General features: G+C 43.2%; 1 protein-coding gene across 5 annotated transcripts in view; it reads right to left on the bottom strand.

The window, feature by feature from the left end:
* The window catches only part of AFF1 (ALF transcription elongation factor 1), a 241207-nt gene that overhangs the window by 157311 nt on the left and 55929 nt on the right, over positions 1-27967 (bottom strand). Inside the window, exon 1 of one of the 5 annotated variants that reach the window (XM_059722273.1) lies at positions 18593-18921. The exons of 3 other annotated variants lie outside the window; for them this stretch is intronic. Coding sequence is in view for 1 of the 2 variants with exons in the window: in XM_059722272.1 (XP_059578255.1) it covers positions 18301-18317 (17 nt within the window). In the remaining variant the exon portion in view is untranslated. Of the gene's footprint in view, positions 1-18300; positions 18566-18592; positions 18922-27967 lie in introns of those variants that run through there. One more of the 5 variants, XM_059722272.1, reaches the window with a different exon arrangement.

Genomic DNA, 27967 nt, shown 5'->3' with positions numbered 1-27967 from the left:
AGTCTTATAAGACATTTAAATTATAATTAATAAGATAGATGGAAGTTATGTTTAAGCTCATCACCCATTCCTTCTCTATCTGAACAGTTGTAACTCACTTTTCAAAACAAATGAAATAATCACAAAAAGCAATCCTGTTTCCAGAAGAAGTAAAAAGAAAAAAAAAAAACAAAATCAGCAGGCATGCAGATTTGTCAGCTCTCGGATTCTGGTGACAGACAACTAACAAAAATTGTTTTCTAAACAAAAATAAAGCTTCTTCCTTTCTTGTATTATTCTTCTTGATTCCTGAATAATCATATAGTCTCTACCATTAGGCAAGCTTAGCTTTTCATGTGGAATAAAATACACACACACACTATGCATGTGCAAGTCATGTACACAGTGCAAAGCTAGTGACCTTTTTCCACAGGCTGATTGTATTTTGGGAAGAGAGGACAGGAATTCAAAAAACAGAAAAAGAAGGGATAAAGAAACAATGGAGGAAGGTGGGTCATAACAAACCAATGAATCTCACAAGTTGAATAGAAGAGAGAACATATAACCTCAGGAACAATAAAAGTGAAAAAAAAATTACAGAAATTAGAGATGGGAATATCCAGTAGGTGTACTTATTCATCTGTAAGGAGCTGGTTTAGGAACATCCCATATTTCAATATGATCTTTGGGCTCTGTACAGTCCAGTTTAAAACAGCATAAGAATCAAGTGAGATTTCATCAATTAAAGGAGAGCCCCCATTAAGTTAAGAATATCCATTCACCATTTTGACATGCAAGGAAAACAACTGTGAAGAGCTATTCCCGTAATTGGCATGCTTAGCGCACACAAGTCTGATGAACTGGTGCCATTTTCATTTATAAGTAAGTAGAAAACAATAGCAATTACTAATGGAAGCTTTTCACATTAACCTTGTTACTCTGACCAAGATTCTTGCAGAGTGGTAAAACATGAAATTGCTACACTTTTCCTGTGTCAGTTAGTTTTAGGAACCTTTTCAGTTTATTCTTTTTTAAAGCCTTATTGCATGCACTAACAGAAGTTTGAGAAAAATGTAAAATAAAAATGTTTCTTTGACCATCATGTCTATTACTGATTAGTAATCACTCTAATAAGAATTTGTCAAACAAAATGAGACTCCATACATTCATTCCCTCTAGGCGTCCACACAGTTTATATATACACACACTGTCTTAAAGGTTCTAGATATAACCACCTCAAAAGTTTCTTATCACCTAGTTCAAAGAGTAGTCTAGTGATTTGTATTTACAGAGTGACATTACAACACAGTTCAAAAATCGTTCATACTATTTTTTAGCTCTTTAAATATAAAAGATTCAAATAGTGAAAGAGTGACCCAAAGTAAAGTTTTCTACTGTCCGGGGAAAAAAACCAATGGGTTTTCATAAACTTGTCCTGCACAAACTACTGAAATAAAAAAGTAACTGAAAACAAACAAAATAGATATTCTACAACAAATGAAAAAACTTAAGTGGTAGTGTTATTTGGTGATTTCAGCAGTGCAATAGCACGCTGGAGATGGTAAGGGGAACAAATACCTACTTCCTTTGTGACATTCTAAAAAGCTATTCAGTTTTAAAATCCAGATGACAAAGAGAGAGAAAGAATAGCATCAAGTATTATGCTAGCCCATAAGCTTCCTGTTAGTTTTTGTGATTTTAAATTCCATTTTTCTGGGGCTGCTTGGTTTGTTTTTCTTCTTCTCCAGTGCTGTGAGAGATCTCCCAGAATCTGGAGAAAACACCACAAGGAAGAGTGAAATTAACTGTACACCACCCCCTCACATAACACAAAGTAAGCACATTCAGGGTGGATAAAAATCAATGATAAAAAAAAACAACCAGATTTTTTATTTAAATCAGATTTTTTTACTTAATCATATTTTTTGTTAAGATGCTTTAAAAAATAAACCTATATAGTTTTAATTTAAGATATGTTTGAGCTCAAAGATAACATCACTGAATAGGGATTATAACTTCTAATTGTATACTATTTGAGACAATATATTCATGTAACCTTTTTGGAAAAGTGTTATAAATAGGTTACAACAGGCCACAGACTATATTACAGGGATTCCCACAGTCTCCTTCATAGATTAGTAAAGATTAAAGAAAACCACTATACGCAATGGGACTCAGTGCTCAGTCTAGATGATCCCATTAAGCATCTCTGTGATGCTTAGTTACAGTTCTCAGACTGTGGATTTGTCTCTCCAGAGATGACATCCTTGTTGACAGCAATATATGGAGATGAGAGATGAACAGACCTCATTACCTACCCACCCACCCTATTGTCTCTCTGAAAGTTTGTGTACGCAGAGTCAAGCCTTTACCGCTCTCTAAAAGTGCAGTTTCAAGAAATTAAATAAATAGAGGACTGTTGGAGGTGGAGCAGATCTGGGTAAGGAGTCAAACCTATCATGGCAGCAGGCTTGCCAGGCTGTAAAAGAGACCCTGTTTGGGAATATTTTAATGAAGTTTATATCAAAGAACAAGAATGCACTTTTTGTAGAAAACAATGATTACATTACATTGAGGCTTTCTGACCAGTTATTTAAATTCTGATTTAATGAATTCAATTTAAATCAAATCCACCCGGAGCACACTGAAATATAGATGAGAAAATATTGTTTTCAATCAACTTTTAACAGAGGGGAGGACTTCTGTGGAATCTTTTATTAGGCTGTGTAATTGGGAGAGCTGTTGGAGAAGCGTTTGGACAACAAGGGCCCCTCCCTCAGGGGTATCTGCTGTGTTCCCTGCATCTTTGCTTTTCAACTGCTGTCCCTGCCAGCTTCCCCTGACCTCCCTTTGCCATTTAACTAGACAGTGGGCAAGCAATTTAAAAGCCAGAGGGGACATGAATCTGCTATGGGGAAAGCCTCTGCACCCCCAGCCCTTCCGGCTTCATAGATGCTAGGGTCAGAAGGGACCTCAATGGATCATCGAATCTGACCCCCTGCCAGAAAAGGTGCTGGGGTCACGTGACCCCAGCCAGGTGCTTGTCCCGTAGGATTGTGTGAGTAGGCAGCTATTTGATCCGGCTTTGGATCCGGCCGCTTTGGATGCCAGGGATCTGATCTGGAGCTCTGGACCAGGTTCCTGCTTCAATCCGGCCAAAGCGGCTCCAAAGCTTTGGAGCTGAGATCCGGCCATAGGGTATAATGTGGAATCAATGAACTATCTATAACTTTGTTGTTAACCGCTGACAGGCAAAACTTGACACATGGGTGCTTGTGCAACTGTGTCCATCTTGGGGCACAGGGGGAGGCCCGGCTGGGGAGACACTACTGCAGGCCTGGCTGCTAAGCTACTGTGTTACCAATCAATCATGATTCGCTCAGGATTCAATATACAGTAGCTGGCTACTAACAGCTATTAGATAATTAGTTAATTAGCAATGATTAACAACTACAAAACCACAGACTAAGGAGAGGAAATAATCCATGTAGACAATCAACTGTCCCAAGACAGAGACAGTCAGTTGCACAAGCACCCATTTCATGAATTTTGCCTGTCAGTAGCCAGAGGTGCAGGGCCCCAGAACCCAGACTCCCCCTGCACCTATCTCCTTGACAGCTGGCAGGCTTTGTGGCCACAGCAGGGGCTACCATCCCTGCAGCTTTCACCCTGCTGCACCTTAACACACACAGGGTTACCCACATCACAAGTTCTGCTTGTCCGCAGCTTGAGGTACAGTTCCCCCCCAAACCCCTGCACCTATCTCCTTGAAACTTGACAGACTTTGTGGCCTCAGTGGGGGTCACCACCCCCACAGTTTTCAGCCTGCTGAGCCTGAACACACACGGGGTCATCTATGTCACAAGTTTTGCCTGTCATCAGCTTGAGGTGCAGTTTCCCCCAAACCGCTGCATCTATCTCCTTGAAACTTGGCAGGCTTCGTGGCCCCAGCACGGGCTACCACCCCTGCAGTTTTCATCCCTCTGTGGTGTAACACATACACGTGACATGAGTTTTGCTTTCAAGAATTTGGGGTGCAGTTCCCCCCAAACTCCTGCACCAATCTTCTTGAAACTTGGCAGGCTTCATGCTGTCAGCAGAGGTTACCACCCCTGCAAGTTTAATCCAAATCAGACAAAAAACAACAAAGGTATAGATATTTGATTGATTCTCCATTATACCCTATGGTCAGATCTCTGAGGCGGCTCCGAAGCTTTTCCGAAGTGATTTGGAAAGCCTAAAGGCAGCAGTGCTTCGACCTGGACATGCTGCTTCAGACACCGAAGCGTCCAAAGCTTCTCCGGATCCGAAGCACGGTCTGAAGCCTTGCACAGCCCTATTGTCTAGTCTCTTCTTGAAGACCCCCAAGGTAGGGGAGAGCACCACCTCCCAGGGAAGCCCATTCTAGATTTTGGCAACCCTAACTGTAAAGAAGTTCTTTCTTATGTCCAAACGAAATCTACTCTCTACCAGCTTGTGGCTGTTGTTTCTGGTTATTCCAAGGGGTGTTCTGATAAACAGAGCATCTCCTATTCCCTGCTGCACCCCGGGTGAATTTGTATACTGCCACAAGATCCCCCCCCTCAGCCTTCTCTTGCGGAGGCTGAAAAGGTCCAGGTCCCTCAGTCTTTCCTCATAGGACCTTCCCTGCAGGCCTCTAACCATATGAGTGGCCGTCCTCTGGATCCTCTCGAGGCTGTCCACATCCTTCTTGAATTGCGGCGCCCAGAATTGGACGCAATATTCTACTGTGGCCGACCAGTGCCAGAGAGGGGGAGCATCACCTCCCTGGACCTGTTCGTGATGGACCTACTAATGCATGACAAAGTACGGTCAGCTCTGCTAATTACTTTGTTACATTGACGACTCGTTCTTCTTGGTGTTAACAATGACTTCAAGATCTTTCTGCCATTGTGCCGCTGAGAAAGTCATCCCCCAGTCTACAGATGTGCTGGCGATTCTCTCTCCCTAGGTGCAACACCTTGCACTTGTCCTTGTTGAACTGGATCCTGTTGTTCTCTGCCCACTTCCCTAACCTGTCCAAGTCTGCCTGGATTCAGTTTCTTCCCATCAGTGTGTTTGCTTTGCCCAATAGTTTGGAGTCATCTGTGAATTTGGACAGAGTGCTTTCCACGCCCTCATTTAGGTCGCTGATGAAGATATTGAACAGTACTGGCCCAAGGACCAAGATTGGGGGACCCCACTGCCCACATCTTTCCAGGTCGATACTGACCTAAGCAAATTTTCTGCCCACATGACTGTGTAATCCTCTATGGCACAGCTGTTCAATTTGTTTATAAGAATAGGATGGGATACTGTATTGAAGGCCTTCTCAAAGTCCAAGCAGATGACATCTACCTTGACTCCTGCATCTAAGCATTTAGTGACCTGGTCATAGAAAGAAACAAGGTTAGTCAGGTAGGATCTACCTACTATGAACCCGTGCTGGTTGCCCTTCAGCATTATATTATCTGCTGGACTCCTACATATGTGATCCTTGATAATTTTTTCAAGGGTTTTCCCAAGGATAGGTGAGACTAACCGGTCTATAGTTACCTGGATCCTCCTTCCTCCCCTTCTTGAAAATAGGGACCACACTGGCCCTTTTCCAGTCCTCTGGGACCTCGCCTAAGCACCACAAGTGCTCAAACAGTCATGCCAGTGGCTCTGCTATGACACTGGCTAATTCTTTCAGCACCCCTGGATGGAACTCATCTGGTCCTGCTGACTTAAACACATCCAGCCCCTCCAAGTGTCTCTTTACTAGGTCAGCGCTGACAGTTGGTGGGCTGGTGTTTCTCCTGCTTCTGTCAATAATACATTTGGGAGATTTGTCTAGATCTGAGTTCAAGAATACAGAGGCAAAAAGCAAATTGAAGAGCTTTGCTCTGTCCCTTCTGTCTGTCACCAACTGTCCTTGTCTAGCTTGTAAGGGTCCTATGCTGCCCTGCACCCTCTTTTTGCTCCTTATATACCTGAAGGACTTTTTGTTGTCCTTAATTTTTGGAGGTATACTCCTCCTTGGTAGTTACGCCATGCTTCCACAGCCTGCATGCCCCTTTTTTGCCCTTTGGTTTTCCTGGATTTCCCTGTTTAGCCAGGAGGGCTTTTGGGCCCTTTTGCCCCCTTTCTACACAGTGGGATTGCCTCCTTCTGTGCCCGAAGAATCACTTCCTTGAGGAATGACCATCCTTCCTAGACCCCCATTTTGTCAATGCTCTTCAGCTTTAATGCCCCACTAACTAATCTCCTAAGCACACTGAAGTCAGCCTTTCTGAAGTCCAGCACTTCTACCCTGCTGGTTACTTTTCCCTCCCTTTGCCAGACAGTGAATTCAATCAATCGATGGTCACTATCCCCTAAGTTGCCTTGTATCTGCAGATCCCCCACCCGGTCATCCCCTGTAGCCAGCACGAAGTCCAGCAAGTCATTCCACCTAGTGGGATCGTATACCTCCTGCGTTAGGTGGAGGTCCTGTATGCAGGTTAAGAACCTATGTGAGCCATTAGTTCTGGCTGACTGCTCCTCCCAGCAGATGTCAAGGTTGTTTAGGTCACCCATGACAACCATATCTCTCGACCGTGCGGCCTCCAAGAGCTGTCTGGAGAATTCCAGGTCTAGCTCATCCTCCTTGTGTGGCGGTCTATAGTAGACCCCCACTACCAAGTCCCTTTCCCCACCGACTCCCTTGTATCCTAATCCAGTACGTCGGTTTGGCCCTCCTCTGATCCCATCTTGATTATAGAGGTTTTATATTGTTCCTTAACAGAAAGAGCAACACCTGCCCCTCTTTTTTCCCCACTTTATCCCATCTGTGCAACCTATAACCTTCAATGCCTACCACCCAATCGTGAGTAGGGTCCCACCAGGTTTCAGTTAGTCCAAGGTCGAAGTTGTTGCTTGCAAGCAGGAGTGCAAGTTCCTCCTGTTTGTTCCCCATGCCCCTAGCATTAGTGTAGAGACTTTTAAGCCCCCCAATGTGTGCCCTTGGTACCCCACTGTCCTGATGTCTATTGGGCCCCTTAGTGCTTATCTGGCCTGATACAGCTGCCTGCACTGTCTAGTTTACCTAACACAGCAGAAAGCACCAGACTGCCTTGCCCCTACTGCAAGGCTTCCTGAGCCTCACCGTGGTGGCCAAGTGCTGCCCCACCTCCCTGCATGCCTCCAGTTTTCTACACTATCTGCCAGCAAAATGCTTGTCAAATGCTAATGCCTAACGCCTCACCAAATCCCATGCAACTATTATTATTAATTCCAGTTTTAGTGATAAAGAAAAAGGGGCACTGATGTTGCACGATTTGTACCAAGTCCTTTTATATGCTGCGAAGTCAGAAATAGACTGTATGACCTCTATTTTACACATTAGTCATAATGCAATTTTTCCTTCCCCCACCACTTCCCCCAAAAACAAGCACAAAAGCCACATACACTCTGAGCGTACACCAGAAGGATGTTTTAAAATACGGAACAATGCTACACACAGTTGTTTATACCAGAGTAGACTCAGACAGGAACAGAGAGGGAACTTTTCCCATAATGTCAGTGCACCTTGGTTACAGACTAATAAAAAAACAAGTTTCACTATAAAAGTAGTATAATATCAACACAGATAAAATTATCTCCTGTTATAAATTAGAGCTTCACCACGCAGCTGCATTGTTTTATCTGCATAGGACCATGAAACATTTCCAATTTAACTGTTTCACTAGAACAGACCTGTCCAATTTCTGAATGCCATGGGCCACAGGAGGCACCAGTCACAGAGGCCACACACCCTGTGTCATATAAGCCACAACCACACTACATCGCACAGCCCCCCAGTGTGTCAAGTGAGCCCCCCCTGCACCGCACTGGATGGGTCCCCAACTACTACATGCCTCCCCTCACCCAATATGCAAATCCCCCCACTGCACTGCACAGGTCCCTGCTGCACAGACTTGCCATGCCCCAGATGTGTCCTGCAAGCACAGATGTGCCACACCAGTACTGCACCAGCGCAGAAACCATGCAGGGAAAAGATCCTCAAAGTAGGTTTAAAATTTTGGTGCTTTGGTCAATGACTAAGTTAAAATAGAATGTGGAATTCCAAACAAGACCACTGGAAAACATCTGTTTATTGTGGCTCCTATCAGGCTGGAAGAGCCTGAGCTTTGCAGGCAAGGGGAAGAGAGAATGAATGAGCTCTTCATTACAACTGAGGGACTTCCGTTTTAATGGGTAAACTGTTTGGGCAGGCAGAGGAGCCCAGTTTAAAAAAAGATTTTGAAGATTATGCAGAAAGAAGGACGCATCCATTAAAAGAAATAATATACTCAGGCCACATTATAAAGTCTTCCAACAAATGACAGCTTACACCAGCCAGTCATCTTTGCCCACGATTGTTTTCACCAGTTCCTCAAGTGAGCTATAACAACAAATGGACTTTTGCCAGTACCTCTATGCCTGTACTAGAGTTTTGCTGACACAGCTATGTCAGTTGGGGATGTAATATTTTCACACTTCTAAAAGCAGATGCCAGCAAAACTTTAAGGCCAGTCATGGACATCACTATAAATGACCAAGACTTGCTCTATCAGGAGGAAAGGGGGGGGGGGGGGGGCAGAGAATCGTACCCCTGCCCCCAACCAGCAAAGGCTCTGTAATAAAACATAAAGTCCCATCCCAATCATCTTTACATCAGTGAGTGATATGACGAAGCATGGTTTTAATGGGGTCGAAAGTCTTAATGTAGATGCAGTTATACCAGCAAAACCACACTTTTACTAACAGAAACTCTGATTTGCTCTGGAGGGAATGAGGGGTGTGTGGCTAACAAAGTACAAGTTGGCCAAGTATTTGTAACAAGTAGTCACTCCTAGACTAGAGGCACCTCAGTTTGCTTACAATCAAGCACTTGCTATTGTATCAAAAACCAAGTTGTGAAATGCTTACCTTTCTCAGTCTCAGGGTACTTTAAAAGCAGTGATACCCAAAGTGATTTCTGAATAGAAATCAAGTGCAACATCAATATCCTTATACCACTAAGTACATGGAAAATCCTCACCATTTCAGGTTTCAAACAAATCATCAATATTTGTAACTGCATTGGCCTGAGCGCCTTAGTTGGAGGAGGAAAGGAGTACTTCCTAATTACATATGTAACACCTCCCCCCCCCGCAACACAGTTGCTCACACTGGGACAAATTAATACATCATCTGCTGTTTACAGCTTTAGCACATACAATATTCTAAGTAAAAAAACCTGACGTTATACACACTGCCATATGGCTCTTTTTTAAGTAAAGAGCTCCTGCTTTACTAAGAATTCTACCTTCTTGCCTTTTTTTTTTAAGGAAGCAAAACGCCACCAGAATGCAGAAACAGATTTTTAAAGTTCTGAGAATGGACTCTCCTGTTCTCAGTCAAGTTAAACGTTAACATTTCTGTTGGAGTAGGGAAAAATTGAGAGAGACATAATTTCTTCATAATGGGATGTGCAACACTGCAGAAACAACAAAACAACATCAATTTGTTAACTGTTATGTCAGTGTTTTAGCAAGATATTTTATTTTCTTAGAACAAATAAAAAGGCCAAACTCAAGCCACTGTATTTAAGCAACACCTTAAACTTAACCTAGTCCAGAATGCAAATATGCCTGTAAAAACCATATGGTACCTATGATAAACGCCTGCCTATTTGAACACCGATAGTGGTATCAGTTTGAGCACAAGTGGTTCAATGAAATGTACTCGCATGATAATGCAGAACTGAAGAAGTACTTTAGCTATCATTAAAATGCTGCCTTCCTCACCAGCAAAGTTCTTCTTCAAATTCCCAACTCTGCCCCAAAACTCTTTACTCTCTCCTTACCACAGTTAAGAAGTGCAGGTAAGATACAGCATAAAGCAGCAAAACAAAAGCTTTTTAAAATATTTGCATGGCTTAACAAGTACCTTGAACATTAAACACCTTCTATACAAGGTAAACTTTGGAGAAGAAATATTAGTTATGCACAAAAATGAGGAATGGAAGAACAAAGGGAAATTTTAAGGCCATGGTCCTACAAGGGTTTCCAAACATGTTTAGCTTTGTGCAGGTGAGTAGATCCACCAAGTTTCACAAGATCCATTTCTGCATTTGCAGATATCTTGCCAAGAGTTTGAACACATTGCCCTTAGCAGTGAAAAGTACATAATTTACCTTTGCCTTTCATATGCACTTCGATGCCTTACCTCAAGGAGGACATCTGCCCTCACTCAGTTAATGATTCTATCCTAAACTCCCCATGAAACTGAAACACAAACTAACTGTATTTGTCCAAATTGCTCCATAAGAAATCGGGGGGGGGGGGGGGGGGGGGGAGGAGAGGAGTTGATGTTCTTGCTTTGTTTTGTACTATGGATGTGACTGTAGAAAAAAAACCTGTATTTTTTTAAATGTATAAAAACTGGAACAAAATAAGTTCCTTCTCTCTTTTACATGGGAAGAGGAGCACGATTATAATAAGTTTTAAAGTCCCATCTTTTTTTTTAAAGAAAAGTTGCATTTACACAACAAGGTAGACATATTTTGTGCATGATTTTACATACATGTTGTTTAAACAACAACATATAAAAGGATATAAGATAATCCTTCAGCTCCTTACATAAGAGTTCCATTTGGCAAAACCTCTTGGGGTTTTCAACTTTTTTTAACGTGTACCCCCGGCAGCCAACAGAGCAGGTGAGGGGGTAACATGCAGCCGGATGTGGAGCAGCGGCAGCATGAGGTGGTGGGCAGTGACTGCCACACGCAAGCTTCCCCTCCCTCCCCGCATCTGGCTGGTGCCTGTGCAGCCCACAGAGGGATGCCACTGCCCTCGCACCCCGTCTCCCCTCCCTTGCCCAAGCCCTGCTCCTGGGAGGTGGCAGCGTGGGGTGCTATGTGGCGGCACTCCATCCCTGCCCACCTGCATGTAACCCCTTCCCAAGTAACCCACGTTGACAACCCGTGCTCTAGTGGAAAGAGGAAATCCCACAACTCAAGTGAACACAACTGTGGAAGGTAGGACACATCATGGGGATGTAGAGAAGGGAACGAAAACAAGCAGGCATGAAGTGTGCCCTCTTAATATTAAGCCTCTTTTCTGCTCTCAGAATGATGCACTGCAAGTCCAGATTCCTCATACTTGCACATCACCTCCCTTATAGGCACCCTTATCAAGGGCAGATTGCCCCAAAAATCAGGGAATCTCCTGGCCGACATAGGAAACAAAAATGCTCCGAGGCTCTGGCATTATTACATCACAATCAGTTTTTAGACTCTGCCTTAAGATGTTTAGCCAGCACAACATGGGGTGCCAAATTCAAAGTGCTCAAAACTACCACACTAGCAATTGTATAACCCCAACAGAATATTGTGCTCCTGTATGGCCCAGAAGTTGTTACATTAAAAAGCTCAACACTGTACTTAGTGCACTGAGACTCATAACAAGTTGCACAACTTATATACAGACACACACAAATGTACTCCCTGTACTCTTGGGCATTAGACCAAGTGATACAAGACAGACCCTAACTTCATTACTGGCAATAGAAGCAACGGATGACAAAAATCATCTACTTCATCAACTGTTAACTGAAGACCCAAACATATGGAGGCTTAAGAGGCTTAAAAGTTATAAACAATTTGTATATGAAACCCATAAACTCCTGGAAGAGATCGGGAATACTGAACCAAACCTATAGGCAGCAACAGAGTGGGCTGAAAGGTCAGATCTATTTCTACAATGTTTTATACCAACACTAGATAAGTTCCCCATTGGGCATGACCTTGACAGAGAAGCGTGGGTCAAGCTGAACAGATTGAGATTTGTATATTGATGCTTCAAAACAACACTTTACAAAATGAACCTCTTGGACAGTCCCCGGTGGGAATACAGTGCCCAACAAACAGCACAGCACTTAATCAAAAGTTAAAATCTCTACAAATGCTCAGATGAGATAGACAGAATCTGCACATTGAGCGAGAATACCAGACAGTGGCTCATAAATTTGGAAGTTGATATCTGATGCCATCAGAAAGAGAGAGAAAGTCTTTAGACTGTGCCATCCACCCTTTCGATACAGAATAAATACAAGTTTGTAGGTTTCCCCATTACCTGGAGTAAAAATGCATTTTAAAACAATCACACACTTGAATGCCCTACTGCAGGGAATGCTGCGGAAATAGGATGTTTTTCCTTACCCTGTAGCCATCTATAGATAAGCACAATGTTCTACCACTCTGGAGAAGTACTTCACTCTGCTTCCTTTTATATTTTGTTTTAAAGGTAATAAAGAACCTCATGGTGCCATTAACTACAGGGAGATTCAGTAAGAAAATACTGAAAAGAATTTCCATATTTCATTAAAACTGTGCTTCCTGTTCTTCATGCTGCATCTTGCATTTTAACCTTGTAAAAGCTTTTCTCCTACTAGAGCAGGGAGGAAGAACTCTCTCTCTCTCTCTCTCTCGCTCAAATATATTGTATATGTTACAACCTGAAAATAAGCCCTTTTTAACTGTACTGGGGCTGGGCAGAGAATACCAATTCCATTTCATGAAGGATTTCAAGATGTCAAAGTTCTTGTTCAAGTTGGGCACAGAGCCCCAAATTCAGCACCTCTGAGAATTTCTGTTCTCTGCCCTGCACTGCAGGGTACCCCAGCTTTCAGACAATCCACCTCACAGGCTGCCTTAAACCCAGGGACAATGGAAGCTGCAGAAGCCATGCTAATCAGCAGGGATCCTAGTTTTCTCTGTTTAAAAATCACATATTCTTTTATAAATTTTTATATTACAAAATTTCTGATTAAAACCCCCCAAATCCACATTTTTTCCATGATTACCAATATATATAGGTATGAGTGGAACACAACGTTTTATTGATATATTTATAATTTTAAAGCAATTTGGAAGCCTACCAGTGCCTCAACCACTATAATAAAATAAAATGTAAATATATATAAACTTTGGTATTTGATGTTGGGTTTTCTTTTATCATGCAAAATCAAAGCCCCCCCTGCTCCCTTTGCTCACCAGGGCAGCTGTTGCTGTCCCCTGCCTACTGCTTTGTGGCACTGAGCAGCCCCAATTTGCCGGTACCCTGCCCCTGCCATTGCCCATCATTCCTGACCCACAGTCTCCCCACCCCTGCTGGTACCCCTCACTCCCTACCCACGGCCCCCTAGGCCCTGCCAGAGGGGGTCCCCAGGTGCCAGGGCTATGAGGCCAGTCTGCAAAGGGAAACTCACGGTTTCCCACATTTTTCTCCTTTAAGAGAAAATGAGGGTTTTTCTCCTAAAAATGAGAAAATTCAGGTTTTACTGCATTCCATGGTGAATGGAAAACCCATATACCTACTTCATTCTGGTACTCCCAGGGATTGTCCACTCCTCAGCAGCTTGCCAAAGATATAGGTGAGTGAGCAAGAAGGCATTCAGGGAGGTTTCAGCCAAAAAGTTTCATCAAAATCCTGACTTCTAGCAGAATTTCATTTAAATACTGTCATGGAATGTTTTGACTTAAAAAAAATGGAATGGGTCAATTTTGTCAAAACACATTCCATCCATGTTTTGCCAAAAACAGTTTTGGCCCCACGGGCCAGATGAATGGTGCAGGGCCAATCTGTGGGGAGCTCTGCAAGCCTAATGCCTAATGCCACAGTGCCAGGGGCCAGATCTGGTCTGTAGGACACAGGTTAAGCACCCTTGGCCTTAATCTATGCTATAAAAAGATGTCACATTGGCCATCTATATGCTGCGTCCCGGACAAGCCTAGGGCCGCCACACCAAGAGCCAAGCCTGCCTGATCATTCCTGCTCCAAGCATGCCCAACCCTAATAATTAGGCAGCATGGATGGCTTTAGGCTATGGGGGCCAGCCTTGTTGGCACGTGTGCCACAAATTAGCCCCACACCCTCCCTAAATGCCACTCTAATCCCCTTCCCCTGCCCAATCAGCTGCTGTTTCCTGCTCCCAACCCTATGCTCCTTGCCTGACCTGCTGCTCTACATTGTTTCCTTCCCTGTGCATCCTGCCTTGTTTGCTGCTCTGCTCTCTGCCCTATCTGCTGCTGTGCTGCGTGTTCCCTTCCTCATCTGCTGCGTGCCATACACAAAGACAGTCCATGCACACATCACAGGTTGGCCAGAGGTGGCTTAGGGGATCCTGAGCATATGATATGGTCTCATTGCCATTCTCCAACAGCCTGGGCTGTGCACACAGGGCCCCTCTGGGCTGTGTAAGCTAATTAACTGCTGGGGTCATGCACGCACAAAGCAGGAGTGAGTGGGCAAGGCCTGTTTCTCAGCAGCAGTCTCCCTTGGTAGCAGCACTGGGACATTAGTCTCAACACCACTCATTCCCACCTGTATGAACAGAACCAGTGTATCAAGAAAGACAGGGAAGTGTTTCAGATCTTGTCTTAACGTGACTCTGAGAACGCACAGGAACAAAACCAAGCAACACAATTCATGCTAGCAGGTTTTCCATGACAGAAGCTGGCTAAGAAACATTATCATAAACCAAGGGTTTTTAAAAAGAAATAAGCCCAACAACTATCTCTTATTCATACATCCAGTAAGACTTATTACCCACCCACCAACCCACCAACGGAAATTACTGGAAGTAATGTTTAATCTCTCAAAGGCTGCAGTTGGCACGACTTGAGTTTCAGGGCTAGAAGAGCAAAAAGGAGTCCCAGACTGTTCTGGTATTTTCCCTTAACATTCCCTGCAGGGCTGACTCAGGAGAAACAACATTCAAAGATGCATAGAAGAGACAGATATGTGCAATACTTAGATTTCATGTCCAGCAATTCCCCTTTCCTATGGCTGTGCCACAGCATGGCGTATTTACAAAGATTAAGAAACAGTTTTTTTCCAGTTTTCAAACATCAGCTGTCATCATGCAAATAACGACCTTGCCTGCAGCTCGGCTCCATGTTACTGCTTAGGAATTATGCAGTACCCATCTCCCCTACCACCACAATTTTCTTTTCTCTTAAATCACGTACAATTTATTTTACCCGTCCATATACATGTTTTTATATATAGATATTAAAAAAAGGAACGAATTAATGGAGTTCTTCAGTTTATAGCTTTGACATCCTATACTAAACAGGGCTTGTAAATCCCTCTGGCTAGAGAAAGAGAGATTACATTTTCAAAAGAAGCTTTCCATTTCAAGACACTCAGCTTTTGGGTCTTCAACTCAAGTGCGTGTGTGCGAACACACGCACACGCACCCTATGAGCCTCAAAACTTGGGGTGTCCTTATTTTGAGTGATCCAGGTCTGTTTTGAATACTTGGACCTACATCTACAAGCCACCAGCTGCACAAAGGGTAATGGGCTCAACCCTTATGTTTAAGGGGCAGGAGCCAGGTATCAAGCCCAAACTCCACTAAGTTCAGCTGTAAGTGGCAGATAAAGACTTACTTTAATGCTGGTGCCAGGATACTATCCATAGTGCAAGTATGGGGTCTTCACGTGTGTCCCCCAACAGACTATAGACTGGAAGGTGTATGACAACTATCACAGCTAAGGTAAATAGCAGTGAACCTAACCCAATTCTATCTGTTCTTCCTGTACCATACAACTGATCCATCTTGTCAGTTCAATTTTTCTGCTAATTGGGAAAAGTATGCAGCAGTTATTATGGAAGCCAGAAATCCACAATGAATTGGTTTCACATTTAGGAGGTTACCTATATATGTGGCTATGCTTAGATTAGGCAGAAAGTAAAATTTAGCTCATTCCCATTCCCCAGGGAAAGTGAGTGGGAGACAATTTTCCCCTTTGGTACTACATGTATGTATTAACCAGATAGTGGTCATCATTAAAAACCCCCAGCATTTTCCAACAGTTACAACAAGGGTGCCTAGGATACCACATTTCCTTCTCAAGAACTAAAACAGGAAACAAGTAAGCCATCTCTTGGAACAAGCTGACTTTTTTAGAGATGATCACTGCTGTAATCCTCAACTCCCTTCTGAGCTACAGCAGGAAATTTTTACTATCCCTTCCCTCAGATGAAGAAATAGCCCGATGTTAAGTGAGGTGCCTAAGGATGCATAGCAAGCCAGTGACAGTGCTAAGATGAGAATTTAAGAGCTTCCAAGTACCAAGTTCACTCCAAAGCCCTCCGCCCCAAACTTGAAATCTCTTAATTGCTCAAAATATTGCCACCTGATGCTTTTATTGCTTAAGGTGGGCAATAGTTCACAGAGGCCACAAAGAACAAAACACAGTCCAAGAGAAGGCCAGCAATGTATCAACAGTACTTGTCCACCACCTCACCTAGGCAAAGAAAAGCCAAGAATGTTCTGAAACATTCTAACAAAATACAGTGAGCTCAGATAACATAAAATGCCTCTCTTGCTTAAATACCACCTCCTGCAGCCATGATATATGGGCATAACTTCTATACCGCAAATCATATTCTAACCCCTCCAACCCAAGCCACAGTGCAGATAATCAAACACTTATTTAGCACTTATTTAGGGAACGCTATGCTTCCTTCCATCCTTATACAGCGTGTTGAAATGGTTTGGTACAGTTTTATCACCAAGAACCTAACAGCGTCTTGACATATAAAAGGTGGAGAGGAACAAATGGGGTTAGGGATGGTAAGAACAGGAATAACAGACTGACAAAATATGCACATGTCCCAAATCTGCTCCATTTCCAAGTTAGCAGACAAGGGGAAATGCCCATTTAACTTGCCCCGTCCCATCAACCTAGCCCTGTGGCACTGCCACCCTTCCATGGAGGTCAGTTGGACTCTGCGTATAACCCCATTCTCAGCACCCCGAACATAAGCTCCAATAATCCAGTGCCTTTCTTGGACAGTAAAAGGTGCCTGTCATTGGTCTCAACAGCAATCTTGCCCTTTTTTGGTCAGTTTGCTGACAGTGGGGGTTATGCTCAGATCTATTTCCCAGATGACCTCCTGCCACCCAAGAAAATAGCAGTGTAACCTCTGGGACTTGAAGCATGTCCTTGTATTTGGGACTAAGCCAAGTGTCAAAGCCAGTCAAAGGCACTAAGATTTATGCTAAATACTCTCTCAGCACATTGGCATATTAAAGCAACGCACGGATAATGCAGCCCTGTAAATCAAATGGATGTGAGCATACGGAGGAAAAGAAGGTAGAAAGGAAAGTCTCCATCCACTAGCAAAGTAGAAGCTTATCACTGCACAATGGAAGTCATAGTTAGCTTTAAAAAAAAATCCCAAAGAACTAGTTCAGTTCTTTGTAGGCCAGTATTTGTCCATTTTCACTTCCTACAGCCAATGTTTTACACTGCTGTGCAGCCCACAGCTTTATCCATTTCTGGCCTCAAAAAGAAGGAAGAAAGAACAGCTATAAAAATATTGCTAGTACCAAACTTCAGTTTGGGAGATGCCACCATTTTTCTTTTCCCTTTGAAGGGGAGGAAGAATTGATTGTTGTAAGACTACACTACTAGAAGTTTCTCTCTCTCTCTCATTTCTCAAGTGTCCATAACTACAGTATTAAATGCCTAAAAGCAGATAAAAGTTACGTGAGCTGGGACAGCTCAGCAGGGAAGCATTTCAACCTGTTAACAATAAGAAACATGCACTGTGATTTTTTTTAAAATTTTTTATAGAAGGGACTCATTCTCCCCCTAACCACAACCTGTAAAATGAATACTTCAGGAACTTCTGTTCAGTTTGAAATGTAAAAGGTGATTTAAAAAAAAGTTTGGTAGAATGGCTTTTTCCTTTCACTGACAACTAATGTTAATCATTCTTTTCTAAGCTCTCCTCTTCACAACCTCAGAATACATTCTCAGCATTTGCCTACTCAGAAGATTTACACACAAACAAACCTGCTACCATTTTATACAGCTAATTTTCCAAAAGGTGCAAGTCTAATATATACACACATCCCTTGCCTTTTATAAGACTGACAAAAACTACCATAAAAGTCTTGTTTATAGGTGCTAACATAAGAGTTCCAGAAGAAAAAAAGATAGCAATTCACAAAAGAGATGATCAGTTTTAATAAAGGAAGGATCTATTAAAACTTTTTGTTTTGATAAAGAGAGTGCTTACAGGGAGTTATTCATTTTATTTCATGCCCATGTGTGTACTGTAAAAAGAGACTGCATTTTATTCAAAAAGAGAAGAAAAGTCCATGCAGGATTTTAATCCAGAGACATTTAAACACAATTTACTCACACAGAACAGCAAACTGTAGTAGCAGAGGAAGGAAGACACTGTAAAGTAAGGCTAGGTACCAGTTCTCAATAAAACCTACACCATAGTAAAAGTTAAATTAATTCCTTACCTTGACTGGGCAGCCATAGTGAAGTTTATAATGGCAAATATTTTCTGTCCATGAGCCCCCTATCCCCAAACTGGCCGCCCTACCCCCCAGCCAAATTTTTTTTTTCCCATTTGCTGATGCTTTCTGGCTGCTTCCTGGTTTCTGTGTATTTGCAACCTCTAAAATATCACAGTATTCCCTACTCCCAAAGACAGTTCCCTGAGCTAAGTCTCTCTAGTTCAGCATTGGATTACACTAATTTTGATAGACATCCGGGCACCAGGGGCCTCCTCTGGCTTGATGCATTACAAACCTGCAGGGAGGTTAGCTAGTTCCTGATTTATCAGCTCCCCAGATCAGGCACTTCCAGTTTAAAGGTCTACAAGCTGCGCAAAAGGCTCCTCAGCGTAGTGCTAGAAGCCAGTTATCAGCTGTTGCAACTTCTCAAAAAACCAGCTGTTTTTCCAACTCCAATCCCAGGTGCCTAAACAATCCAGACCTACCCCTTTTTCTGAAAAGTTTTCATGGTACAATCCACCTCCTTACATGGACATGTTATTCTGTCAAGACAAGAAAACTGGAGGATTGGATAAGAAAAGAACAAACCCCAGCACTAGCCTATCGCAGTGGAAAAACACAGTACTTTTCTCTGCCAGAGATCTGCCTGCATGCTCATAAATGGTCCTGTGCCAAAGCCCTGACAATGTACAAACAGGCAAGCAGCTAGAACACAGAGTTCCCTACTGCTTGGCTCTCCAGATGTAATTACATTTCATAGGCTGAAGAGGAAGGGGGGAGTGCAGAGACAAGGGGGATTTACTAATTAACAGGAGAAGGGGGAGGTTCTGTAAAACATGGATTCAGTAGGTAGAGCTCTCTGCCACCAAACATTTTGTGGGAGTTTTTATTATTGTTGCTCTTCTATCCCCTCCCGCCCTTGAAATCTACAGCAACCACCACAAAAACACCTTTCAGAGTATGATGCTCATCATCACATGGTCCACTTTAGAAACAAAAATCCTAACTAGTCTAGAAATAAAGATTAGTTATTACTGAAAGTCAGTTACAAAATAGATGCATCATGTAAACTGCAGATGCCCATAACCTGGAATCCCAGGTTAAAAGAATTTTTTATTTAAATGTCTAATTTCTCTTGGGCCCCAGTGCTACACAGGATTGTAACCGTGATGTGTATGCTCATTAAGCAAACAGCAGCACCTGGCCCCTGCTTTGGGTGCTCCTCAATACAATTATGAAAAACAGGCTACTGCAGCTCCCTTCAACCAATAGTTAACACAAATTCAGCAGCCAAAATACACACTCAAAATCCTTACAATCTTCCATAGCGCAGTAGGTGTATAAGTATATAACAAAAATACTGGCTCCAGATATATTCCCCACAAAACAAACCCAAACCCAAAACATTTTGTAATACTGAGTTGTTACCAAGAAAGTTTTATTTATTTACATGGCATGGAGTGGAGAGCAGGTGGAAAGCAAATTCACCAATAAAAATTAAAAACTACATACAAAAAACAAATTAGACTGAGACAAAAGTTGAAAAGATTGACAAGATGTTATAGCAGATGACACAATTGTGTCCATCTACTCCATCCACAGTTGCTTAAAACACTTTTGGACCAAAATAATTTTCCAATCTTGGACTCTGCCCAAAGTGAAAACTTTTTGGAAAGTCTGAGCAAAAAGGAGCACAGTGCTTTTTGACAGTGTGTGTGTGTGTGTGGGGGGGGTGGATTATATCATTGTTTACATTATATAAATATGAATATGGGGGGGGGTATTTTTTAAAAAGTAATTTTGGGTGTCCAAGCTGAAATACCTTAATGCAGTGTGTTGAGTGTCTCAGAATACTGTACCCTGTTCAAGGAACTTACAGTTGGGCACCAAAAGAGGAAGATAGCCAAAGTTTTGGGGGTTTTTTTTAATGCTTTCAGAGTACTGCAACTTCTACAAAAGCAAACTACAAATATAATACCTGCAGAGTAAAAGGTTGAAGTTTGAGAAGAGAAGAAAAGCAAGAGTTCTGTGAAAAATTTGTTTTGGTTTGACCAAGGTATGAACCTTTGGCTGTACAAGGCCAGTACAAATATTTCACATATACAAATGAGTTTTGTGCAAGCATGCTTGTTTGTAGTAGTCACAGTTAAGTTCATGTATATCCAACTTAGTCACAGCATAAAACATATGCTAAAGGTAAAAATGCACATTTTCTAAGAAGTAAAGAAATTCATTAAAGTAATACCTGGCTTGTAAAGTAATTCAAAGCACTTTTGCAAGAGGTTGGTATCATTATTCCGATTTTACAGGTGGGGGAAACTGAGGCATGGAACAATTAAGTGACTTGCCTAAGGTCACCCAGCTGACCCAGGAATAGAATCCAGGTCTCCTGAGTCACAGCTTACTGCTCTCTCCACCAGCCACGTTATGCTCCACTGGGAAAGATAAAAGCACCTCATGTCATCTTCAAAGTCACTAAGGTCAGTAACAAGGGAGTTAAGTCAGATACATAATTATACTAAGTATCTCACCTTGTACAGTACTTTGAACATATAAATACAAACTAACAAACAAACAAGCTCCATGAATGTTCTTTCCCTTTTTCTAAAGGTAAGTCCATTGCTTAAAACCCCTTAATTTGAATTTTAAACCAGTATCCTATGCATAAGAACTTGATTTACCCATTTTTATGTGCTTTGTGCCCAGGCATGCTTGAGTCTGGACTCTGCCTTAAGGTAGGTCTCTAACTCACCTATTGCATAATGTGAACATAGTTGAAGCCAAGGTTACAGAGCCTGCTTTGTAATAGCGCTCCACTGCCATATTTTCTAGTCCTTCCATCTATCATCCTTTTTGATTTCTGTGCGTTAGAAACCTCCTATTAACTTTTATACAACTGGTCCACATTTAAAACTCTTGTTCCGATGCATACCCAAAATCAGCAATTCTGTGACAGCATCTTAAGGAAACTGGCAAAGGAGAGAGACTAATCAGAAACAGGTCAGAAGAGAGTTAAAAACATACCATAAAGGTGTAGCACACTAACAGCAGATTTGAAAACCATTTATCTACCCATCCTTCTATGAGTAGTTCAGTCAAGTGTGGTATAGAGCCCAGCACTACCCCAAGAACAGCATCATACTTTACAGAAAAGTTTGGTGGCTATACTATTGGAAAAATTGGTAACAGTGCGCAAGAACAAGAAAACCTTGTTCTCCTAAGTCACATTTTCTAGACTTCTAATCAATTTCCACTGCTCTTCTCTGTACCCTTTCCAATATTCAACTTGCATACAAAATATGTATGTTATTGCTGAACACACATTTTTTACCACAGATACCAACTCCTCCATCAACGACCTTTTTATACCAGTGAAAAAAGGGCAGAGCGTAATAGCCTTAAAACAATGCTCCAGAAGTTTATTTAAGTCCCAGGGGCGTATTACATCCCTTGGTACTAGTGGTGCTTGGCCTCCAGGTGCTTACTACTTAAAGCATCCTGTCTGCATGAGGTGGTGGAGGGAGGGTTGTCTGTGCAGAGAAAATGAGAAAGAAGGTGATGGCCTTATGGATGGGCCTAGTTTCTCCGCATTGGGATCCCTCTGAGCGGCCCTGGCATGCTCAGCCCTCAGCTTCTACCCAATGGCTCCTTTCAGGCTCCGGGGTTTCAAAGAAACAAACAGAAGCCCTAAAAGGAACCAAAATTACAGCAGGGGGGCCTAGGCCCACTCCCCACTCACATGTCCTGTGTCTGTTAAATTGCCACCTATCTTTCTCCTGGCCAATTCCCTCATGTTGCTGTGACAAGTTGTCCTTTATTCTGGACAGCCGGCATCCTCGTGTGATGTCATCAGTGTGCACCAGCCCCAGCTGCAAAAAAAAACGGCTGACAAAGTGCGTGGGTGCTCCGTCTCTTTGCAGCTCATCTGTCCCAGCCGAGCCTGGAGAGGATGAGTATGCCCTGTCCTCAGGGCTTTTCTTTTTGTTGCTGTGACAAGTTGTCCCCACCGTGACCCACACAGATAAAGGGGTCTCCCACCTCTTTCCTTCCATACCCCTGGGACATAGATCAACTAAATAGTTGGAAAAAATGTTCTTTGCAAGCTTTTGGCCACAAACAGCCTTCTTCAGGCATAACTTGCAAAGAGCAATTTTCCCAACTATTCAGTTGGTCTAATAAAAGATGTCACATTTACCCAGAGAACCTTGTCTGCCTATGTCCTTAGACCAACATGGCTATAACCAACACCCCTGAGAGATCAAATAAAGGCACATCCCATAGACAAAAATAATTGAATCAGCCTTTCTATAAGGCAGAACAACTATTTTTCTAGACTAAAATAGAAAAGGTTCTTTCACTGCCTTGGAAGAAGCTCCCAGTTCTGCTGGACCAAGACAGACACTCATGCTTCTTGATGAAAAGACCCTATACCAGCAGGGGGAGAGAGAGAGAGGTTCAGGGACAACCTACAACAAGAAATGAATAGTGACTTTGGGCAGTAAAATTTGGACAGGCACTTTGAAGCTTGGAAGGAACAGCAAAAGTGTGACAGGTAGAGGAAAGGCAAGTAGTGGCAGACTATCTAGAACAGGGGTGGTCAACCCCCACCTGTGAGCCAGATTCAGTCCATGGAAGCCAGCGCATGGGTCTCTCTGCAGGTCCATAAATTTAGCCACTAGCTACCAAATTTCCAAGTCTCGCATGGATTGGCCCTTGCCAGGCTGGCCCCATGCAGGGGTCAGGTACCTGGATTAAGCCATGCCCTGATCCACACAGAAACCACCCACCCAGGACCTGATGAAGCCCAGTAGGCCATTACTGTGCGGCTGCACCAGCCCCCAAACAGGCCAGCACTGCACACTATGCCAAGGCCACAGACCAGATTCAGCCTGTGGATGGACTTAGCACTGTTCCTCTGGCCCATGGGTTGAAAAGGTTGGGCACAACTGACCTAAGAACATGCCTGGATGCAGCAGAAGATGCTGTTTGTAACTGTTCTCCAAGATGGACAACAGGCTACAGGCCCCAACTCCAGCATTGGTGTGCTTTCCTACAAGTAACCATGCCCTATGGCCACTGCAGCAACTGAACATTTCTGGGTGAAGTGGTCTAAAATTTAGTTGATATTCTTCTGGAATGGAAGTACAGTTCCACTGTTTTCTTAGCCCATGTGCAAACCTGGAAAAGGAAATGATACTTGCTAGCCATGTGAAATTCCAAGACAATCAAGATTATATGGCTTGGCATTGCTGGTCATTTCTATTAAGTGTAGCACTTACTCATTTTATGGCACTTCACACACACTTTACCTACAGGTAGACTGACTGGTTTTTACAGGGCTCGTAGTTTAAGCAGTAGTACTGCTATTTTCTTACTTTTTTTTTTTTTTTTTTTGTCGGTTTTACATTATATCAACGTGTAAGTGCTTGGGAAACAAGGAAGAGGTAGGGAGCCACATGAAAAACAAGAGGCTGATTTTTTTTTCAAATACCGCCGTACAAAAGCAGACATTGTTCTTTGGGTGAATCTGATATCTTTTATTAGACCAACTTAAATAGTTGGGGAAAAAAATTTTAAGCAAGCTTTCAGGTTTAAAAACCCTTCGTCAGGCTGAGGAAGTTTCTGCAGTTGGGGTATGCTCTACTTTTCATTCCATCCAGGAAAAGAAGCCAGAGGCTGGGCTGGTATGCATACAAGACAGACAGTCAGTAAAGATGTAAAAAAAAAAAAAAAAAAAAAAAAAAAAAAAAATATATATATATATATATATATATATATATATAGAGGAGTCACTGGGTGAGAGACAGGCTGGGTGGTGGGGGAGAAGGGGCATGAATGTAGCAGTTGTTTTGTAAGTTTCCTTTGAGGATTAGAACTGAGAGATTGGAGAGAGAGTGGTTTTCTTGTGAGAAGTGTGCCCCCACAGGTAATTAGGTATTCTCGTATTTGATAGATTTCTGGTGTGCATTCATTCTGGCGCGCAGTTGTTGTTTGGTCTCTCCTATGTATTTTCCATCAGGGCATTTGGTGAATTGGATGAGATGTATTACATTTCTGGTGGTGCATCTGTAAGATCCAGGAATGCTGATGGCATTAAAAATCATGGACTAAATATAAACACTGGATTTATGACACATTATAACCTGCCTGACATCTGACTCCCCAGGTACCTCTCTATTATTTAACTGCTACATTCATCCCCCTTCTCCCTGCCACCCAGCCTGTCTCTCACGTACTAATTCCTCAGTTTACATCTTCACTGACTGCCTATCTTGTATGCATACCAGCCCAGCCTCTGGCTTCTTTACTATTCATTCCATCCAGGAAGAGCACACACCAACTGCAGAAACTTCCTCAGCCTGATGAAGGGTTTTTAAACCTGAAAGCTTGCTTAATAATTGTTTTCCCCACCTATTTAAGTTGGTCTAATAAAAGATATCTGTCATAACCCAGTGAGTTTGGTGCCTCAGCACTATGGAATTTTCTTGACACGAGAGCCTCTTGCACAGCGAGGGTTTTTGCTGCATAAAGAACCCGCGTGCAGGAGAGAGTTCCTGCCAATTTGCAGCTGTCTTTGCAGGATGCATTTCCCTTTGCAGCACAGAAATGCACGGTGCAAAGAGTTCCCGCCATTCGGATGCAAATTCGTGCCCCATAATTGGCTAGTGCTAAATTATTCACACGTGGCGGCCGGTAATTGGCTTGCTGGCCATTTAAAAACTAGCACGACTTCCGCCCAAGTTGAAGAGCTTTGAGCACGCTGCAGAGTGCCTCTTAGAGATCCGACTTGCAGCTAGCTGATCGATAGACTGATCATCTATCGATCCTTCTTCCCGTCGCCGAACGCAGTCCCAGACGTACCCTTTTCTCGCCGGCTTGAATTACGGACGAATTTACTGGCATTGGCCTCGCCAGCTGGAGCAACTCACATTGTTGTCCAGACGACCGAACCGTTTCCGTCGCAGCCACCCGCGACGGATGTAAAGTTTTTTGCAACCATTAAGCCTTGTCAGCCAGCCCGCCCTGACAAACGAGTAATTTCTGAATCACTTCGAGTCGGTTCAGCCCGGCCAAGACAATATCAGACTCACCCTGTTGCCAAAACGGCTAGTTTCGTTCCCCTGGAGGCTTGTTCAACTACCTTCAAGGAGAGAGTCACACATACAGGCTGGGTCCATCTAGGTTTATTGTTTGCAAACAGTTCGACCGGGGAGCAGAGAGCTCAAATCAGGGCCGACGATGAGTCCGGCCTGGAATCACATTTTTATAGCTTACATTCAACAGAGTCTTGACGTACTAGAAGTTTATTGGCTGCAGTACCAGTTCCTAATTGTGACGTCTTATCTTGTATGCTGTACTTAACTAGTTATTGGTTAATGTGACTTATCAGGGTTAGTACGTGCGCACTCAAAGGTAGAATTGCAGCATGCTCAGAAGAAAAGAGCAATTTCAACAAAATTAGTTAAACTTTAGTAACTTCCTATTTTAACATAACCTTAAGGCACTGGACAGAGATGATTTCAAAATGCAAGGCAAGCAGTAAGAACCACAGACCACAGCTTGGACATTAGACCTCCTGATCTTTACACAAAAGGGTCATAAGATGGTCATAAGACACTTCTATCATATGGTTGTTGCTCAAGCATTACTGCAAAATTATGGGGGCTAACATCTTTTTACTACAACCCAAAGAACCTTGTCTCCCTATGTCCTTAGACCAACATGGCTACAACCTATACCCCTGTACCATACAAAAGCAACACTTACCCCCAAGCATTTCCAGTCTGTTCCCTTGGAATAAGCCCAAGTAATCACAAATGCATTGTTTGGTTTCCTGTACCAAAAAATTCTGAGCCCACTCAAAACTTTTCCCCTTATCCTTGCATCCCCTGCAGCATGCAGGTTGCTTCAACACAGGTGGAACTAGCATCCAAGTGGGTTTGTAGGCTGTTGGCCTAACGTACACCCTGCCACCCACTAACCTCTAGCTTTTCCAAGTGCAATTAAACTTCCTCTAGCACAGAGGCAGGCAATTATTTAGGCTTGTGGGACACACAGGCAGTTAGCTGTGGGGAGCTGCCACAGGATGGTCAGCATCCCCTCCTTCCCCCCCCCCCCCCCCCCCCCAGAATCTGCACACCCTGCAGCTCCTCTGCTACTGCCAAAAGCGCACAGCCCTTGCCCCAGCCCCAGCCCAGGGGGCAGCAGGATGCGCCACAGGCTGGACTGCACTTGGGCCAGACAGGACCAAGGGACCTGCCACAGGCCAGATGAAGTCCCTCCATGTTAGGTAACACCACATTTTATCAGCACCCTGGATTCCAGCTTTTGGCCACTGTATCCCACATTGATGTCAGAACCCATTGTTCATATGCCTATAGTACAGTGGAGAATTCCATAGTTTGATACAGAAGGCACAGTCTGTCAATCATTTTGTAAGTAGGTCATGTAAGTAGGTCACGAGTGGAAAACTCCAGAGCCTAGTGACTATATATTAATGACCTAGAAAAAGTTCCCGCCAATCTTATGTAAATCCGTACCCCACTATTGGACTGTTCTAAATTATTCCTACCTGGCGGCCAGCGATTGGCTTGCTGGCCGTATAAGAGGTTGAAGCAGTTTCTGCCCAAGTTGGAGAACTCCACATACATCTCGTGGAGAGCTCTGAGCACGCTGTGGAGCCTAGCAAACTCCACGTGTCTTAGAGAAGAACTTAAGGGCCTGATCAACCTCTAATCGCTCCCCGTCACCGACCTAGACCTAGACGTAACCTGACAGCTGCCGGCCCGACATTTGCAGACCGACCAAACGAACTCTGTAATTTCTGCCCAACCCAAGTTTTGTTTACAACTGTAATAGAAGCAAGCTTCTGACCTGCACTGTATGAGCAGTGTAAGTAAACAAACTTTTTGTTTAATCAAAACGCTTGAGTACCTGATTCCACTCCAAGCGTCACAAGTACCTGCCCGCCGACTAGGGCTCCTAAGGCCCCGAACCCCGTGCCGCGGCTCTTGGCAGCGACAATTGATATTCATGAGATTGCCTTTATGACTGACCAAGACTGGTACAATTATCCAAGAGCATCCTTTCCATTTGACACGATAATACGCTTCTTGTTGTAGGCCAACAATGAGCACATCTGCCATGGCTGTCTCCAGCTCTGTTAAAGGACCTCAATCTCTCAAAGCCAGTTATTATTTGGAAACATTAGCCGTGTCCATTGTCTGTGGGTAAACTATAACCACCTCAAAAACTTTCACTACCACAGCAACAACACTTGTCTTGCCAGCTGGTCAGCCCCCAACCTGTAGCAGTTTGGGACAGACAGGGGGAAAAAAAAAAAAAAAAAATCAAAAAAAAAAAAATCAACCTACTTCTTTGTAGCCTCCCTCACTGGTGTGTCCTTATACTTAGAGGATCATGGCGAGCTTCTCACACAGCTATACAAAGTCCTGCTACCTTATAGAGAATTATTGGGCCACAGCTAGTCACTGAAGATGTGCAAGATGAAGCAACCCCACTTGATTCCGTTCTTCTGATCCTGTACTGCTTCTGTTCACTATTTAACCTAAGGGCACCCAAAGATACTTCACTTATCTTCACTCTAGCAGCAAGCTACTGCTGAAATGCCCTACATCACACCTGGACATTTTATCTGCACCCAGTCTGT

This window comes from Alligator mississippiensis, chromosome 2 (assembly GCF_030867095.1).
Source record: "Alligator mississippiensis isolate rAllMis1 chromosome 2, rAllMis1, whole genome shotgun sequence".
Classification (NCBI taxonomy): Eukaryota; Metazoa; Chordata; order Crocodylia; family Alligatoridae; genus Alligator; species Alligator mississippiensis.
Note: the sequence above shows the minus strand (reverse complement) of the source record. Positions and strands in the feature narration are given on the sequence as shown.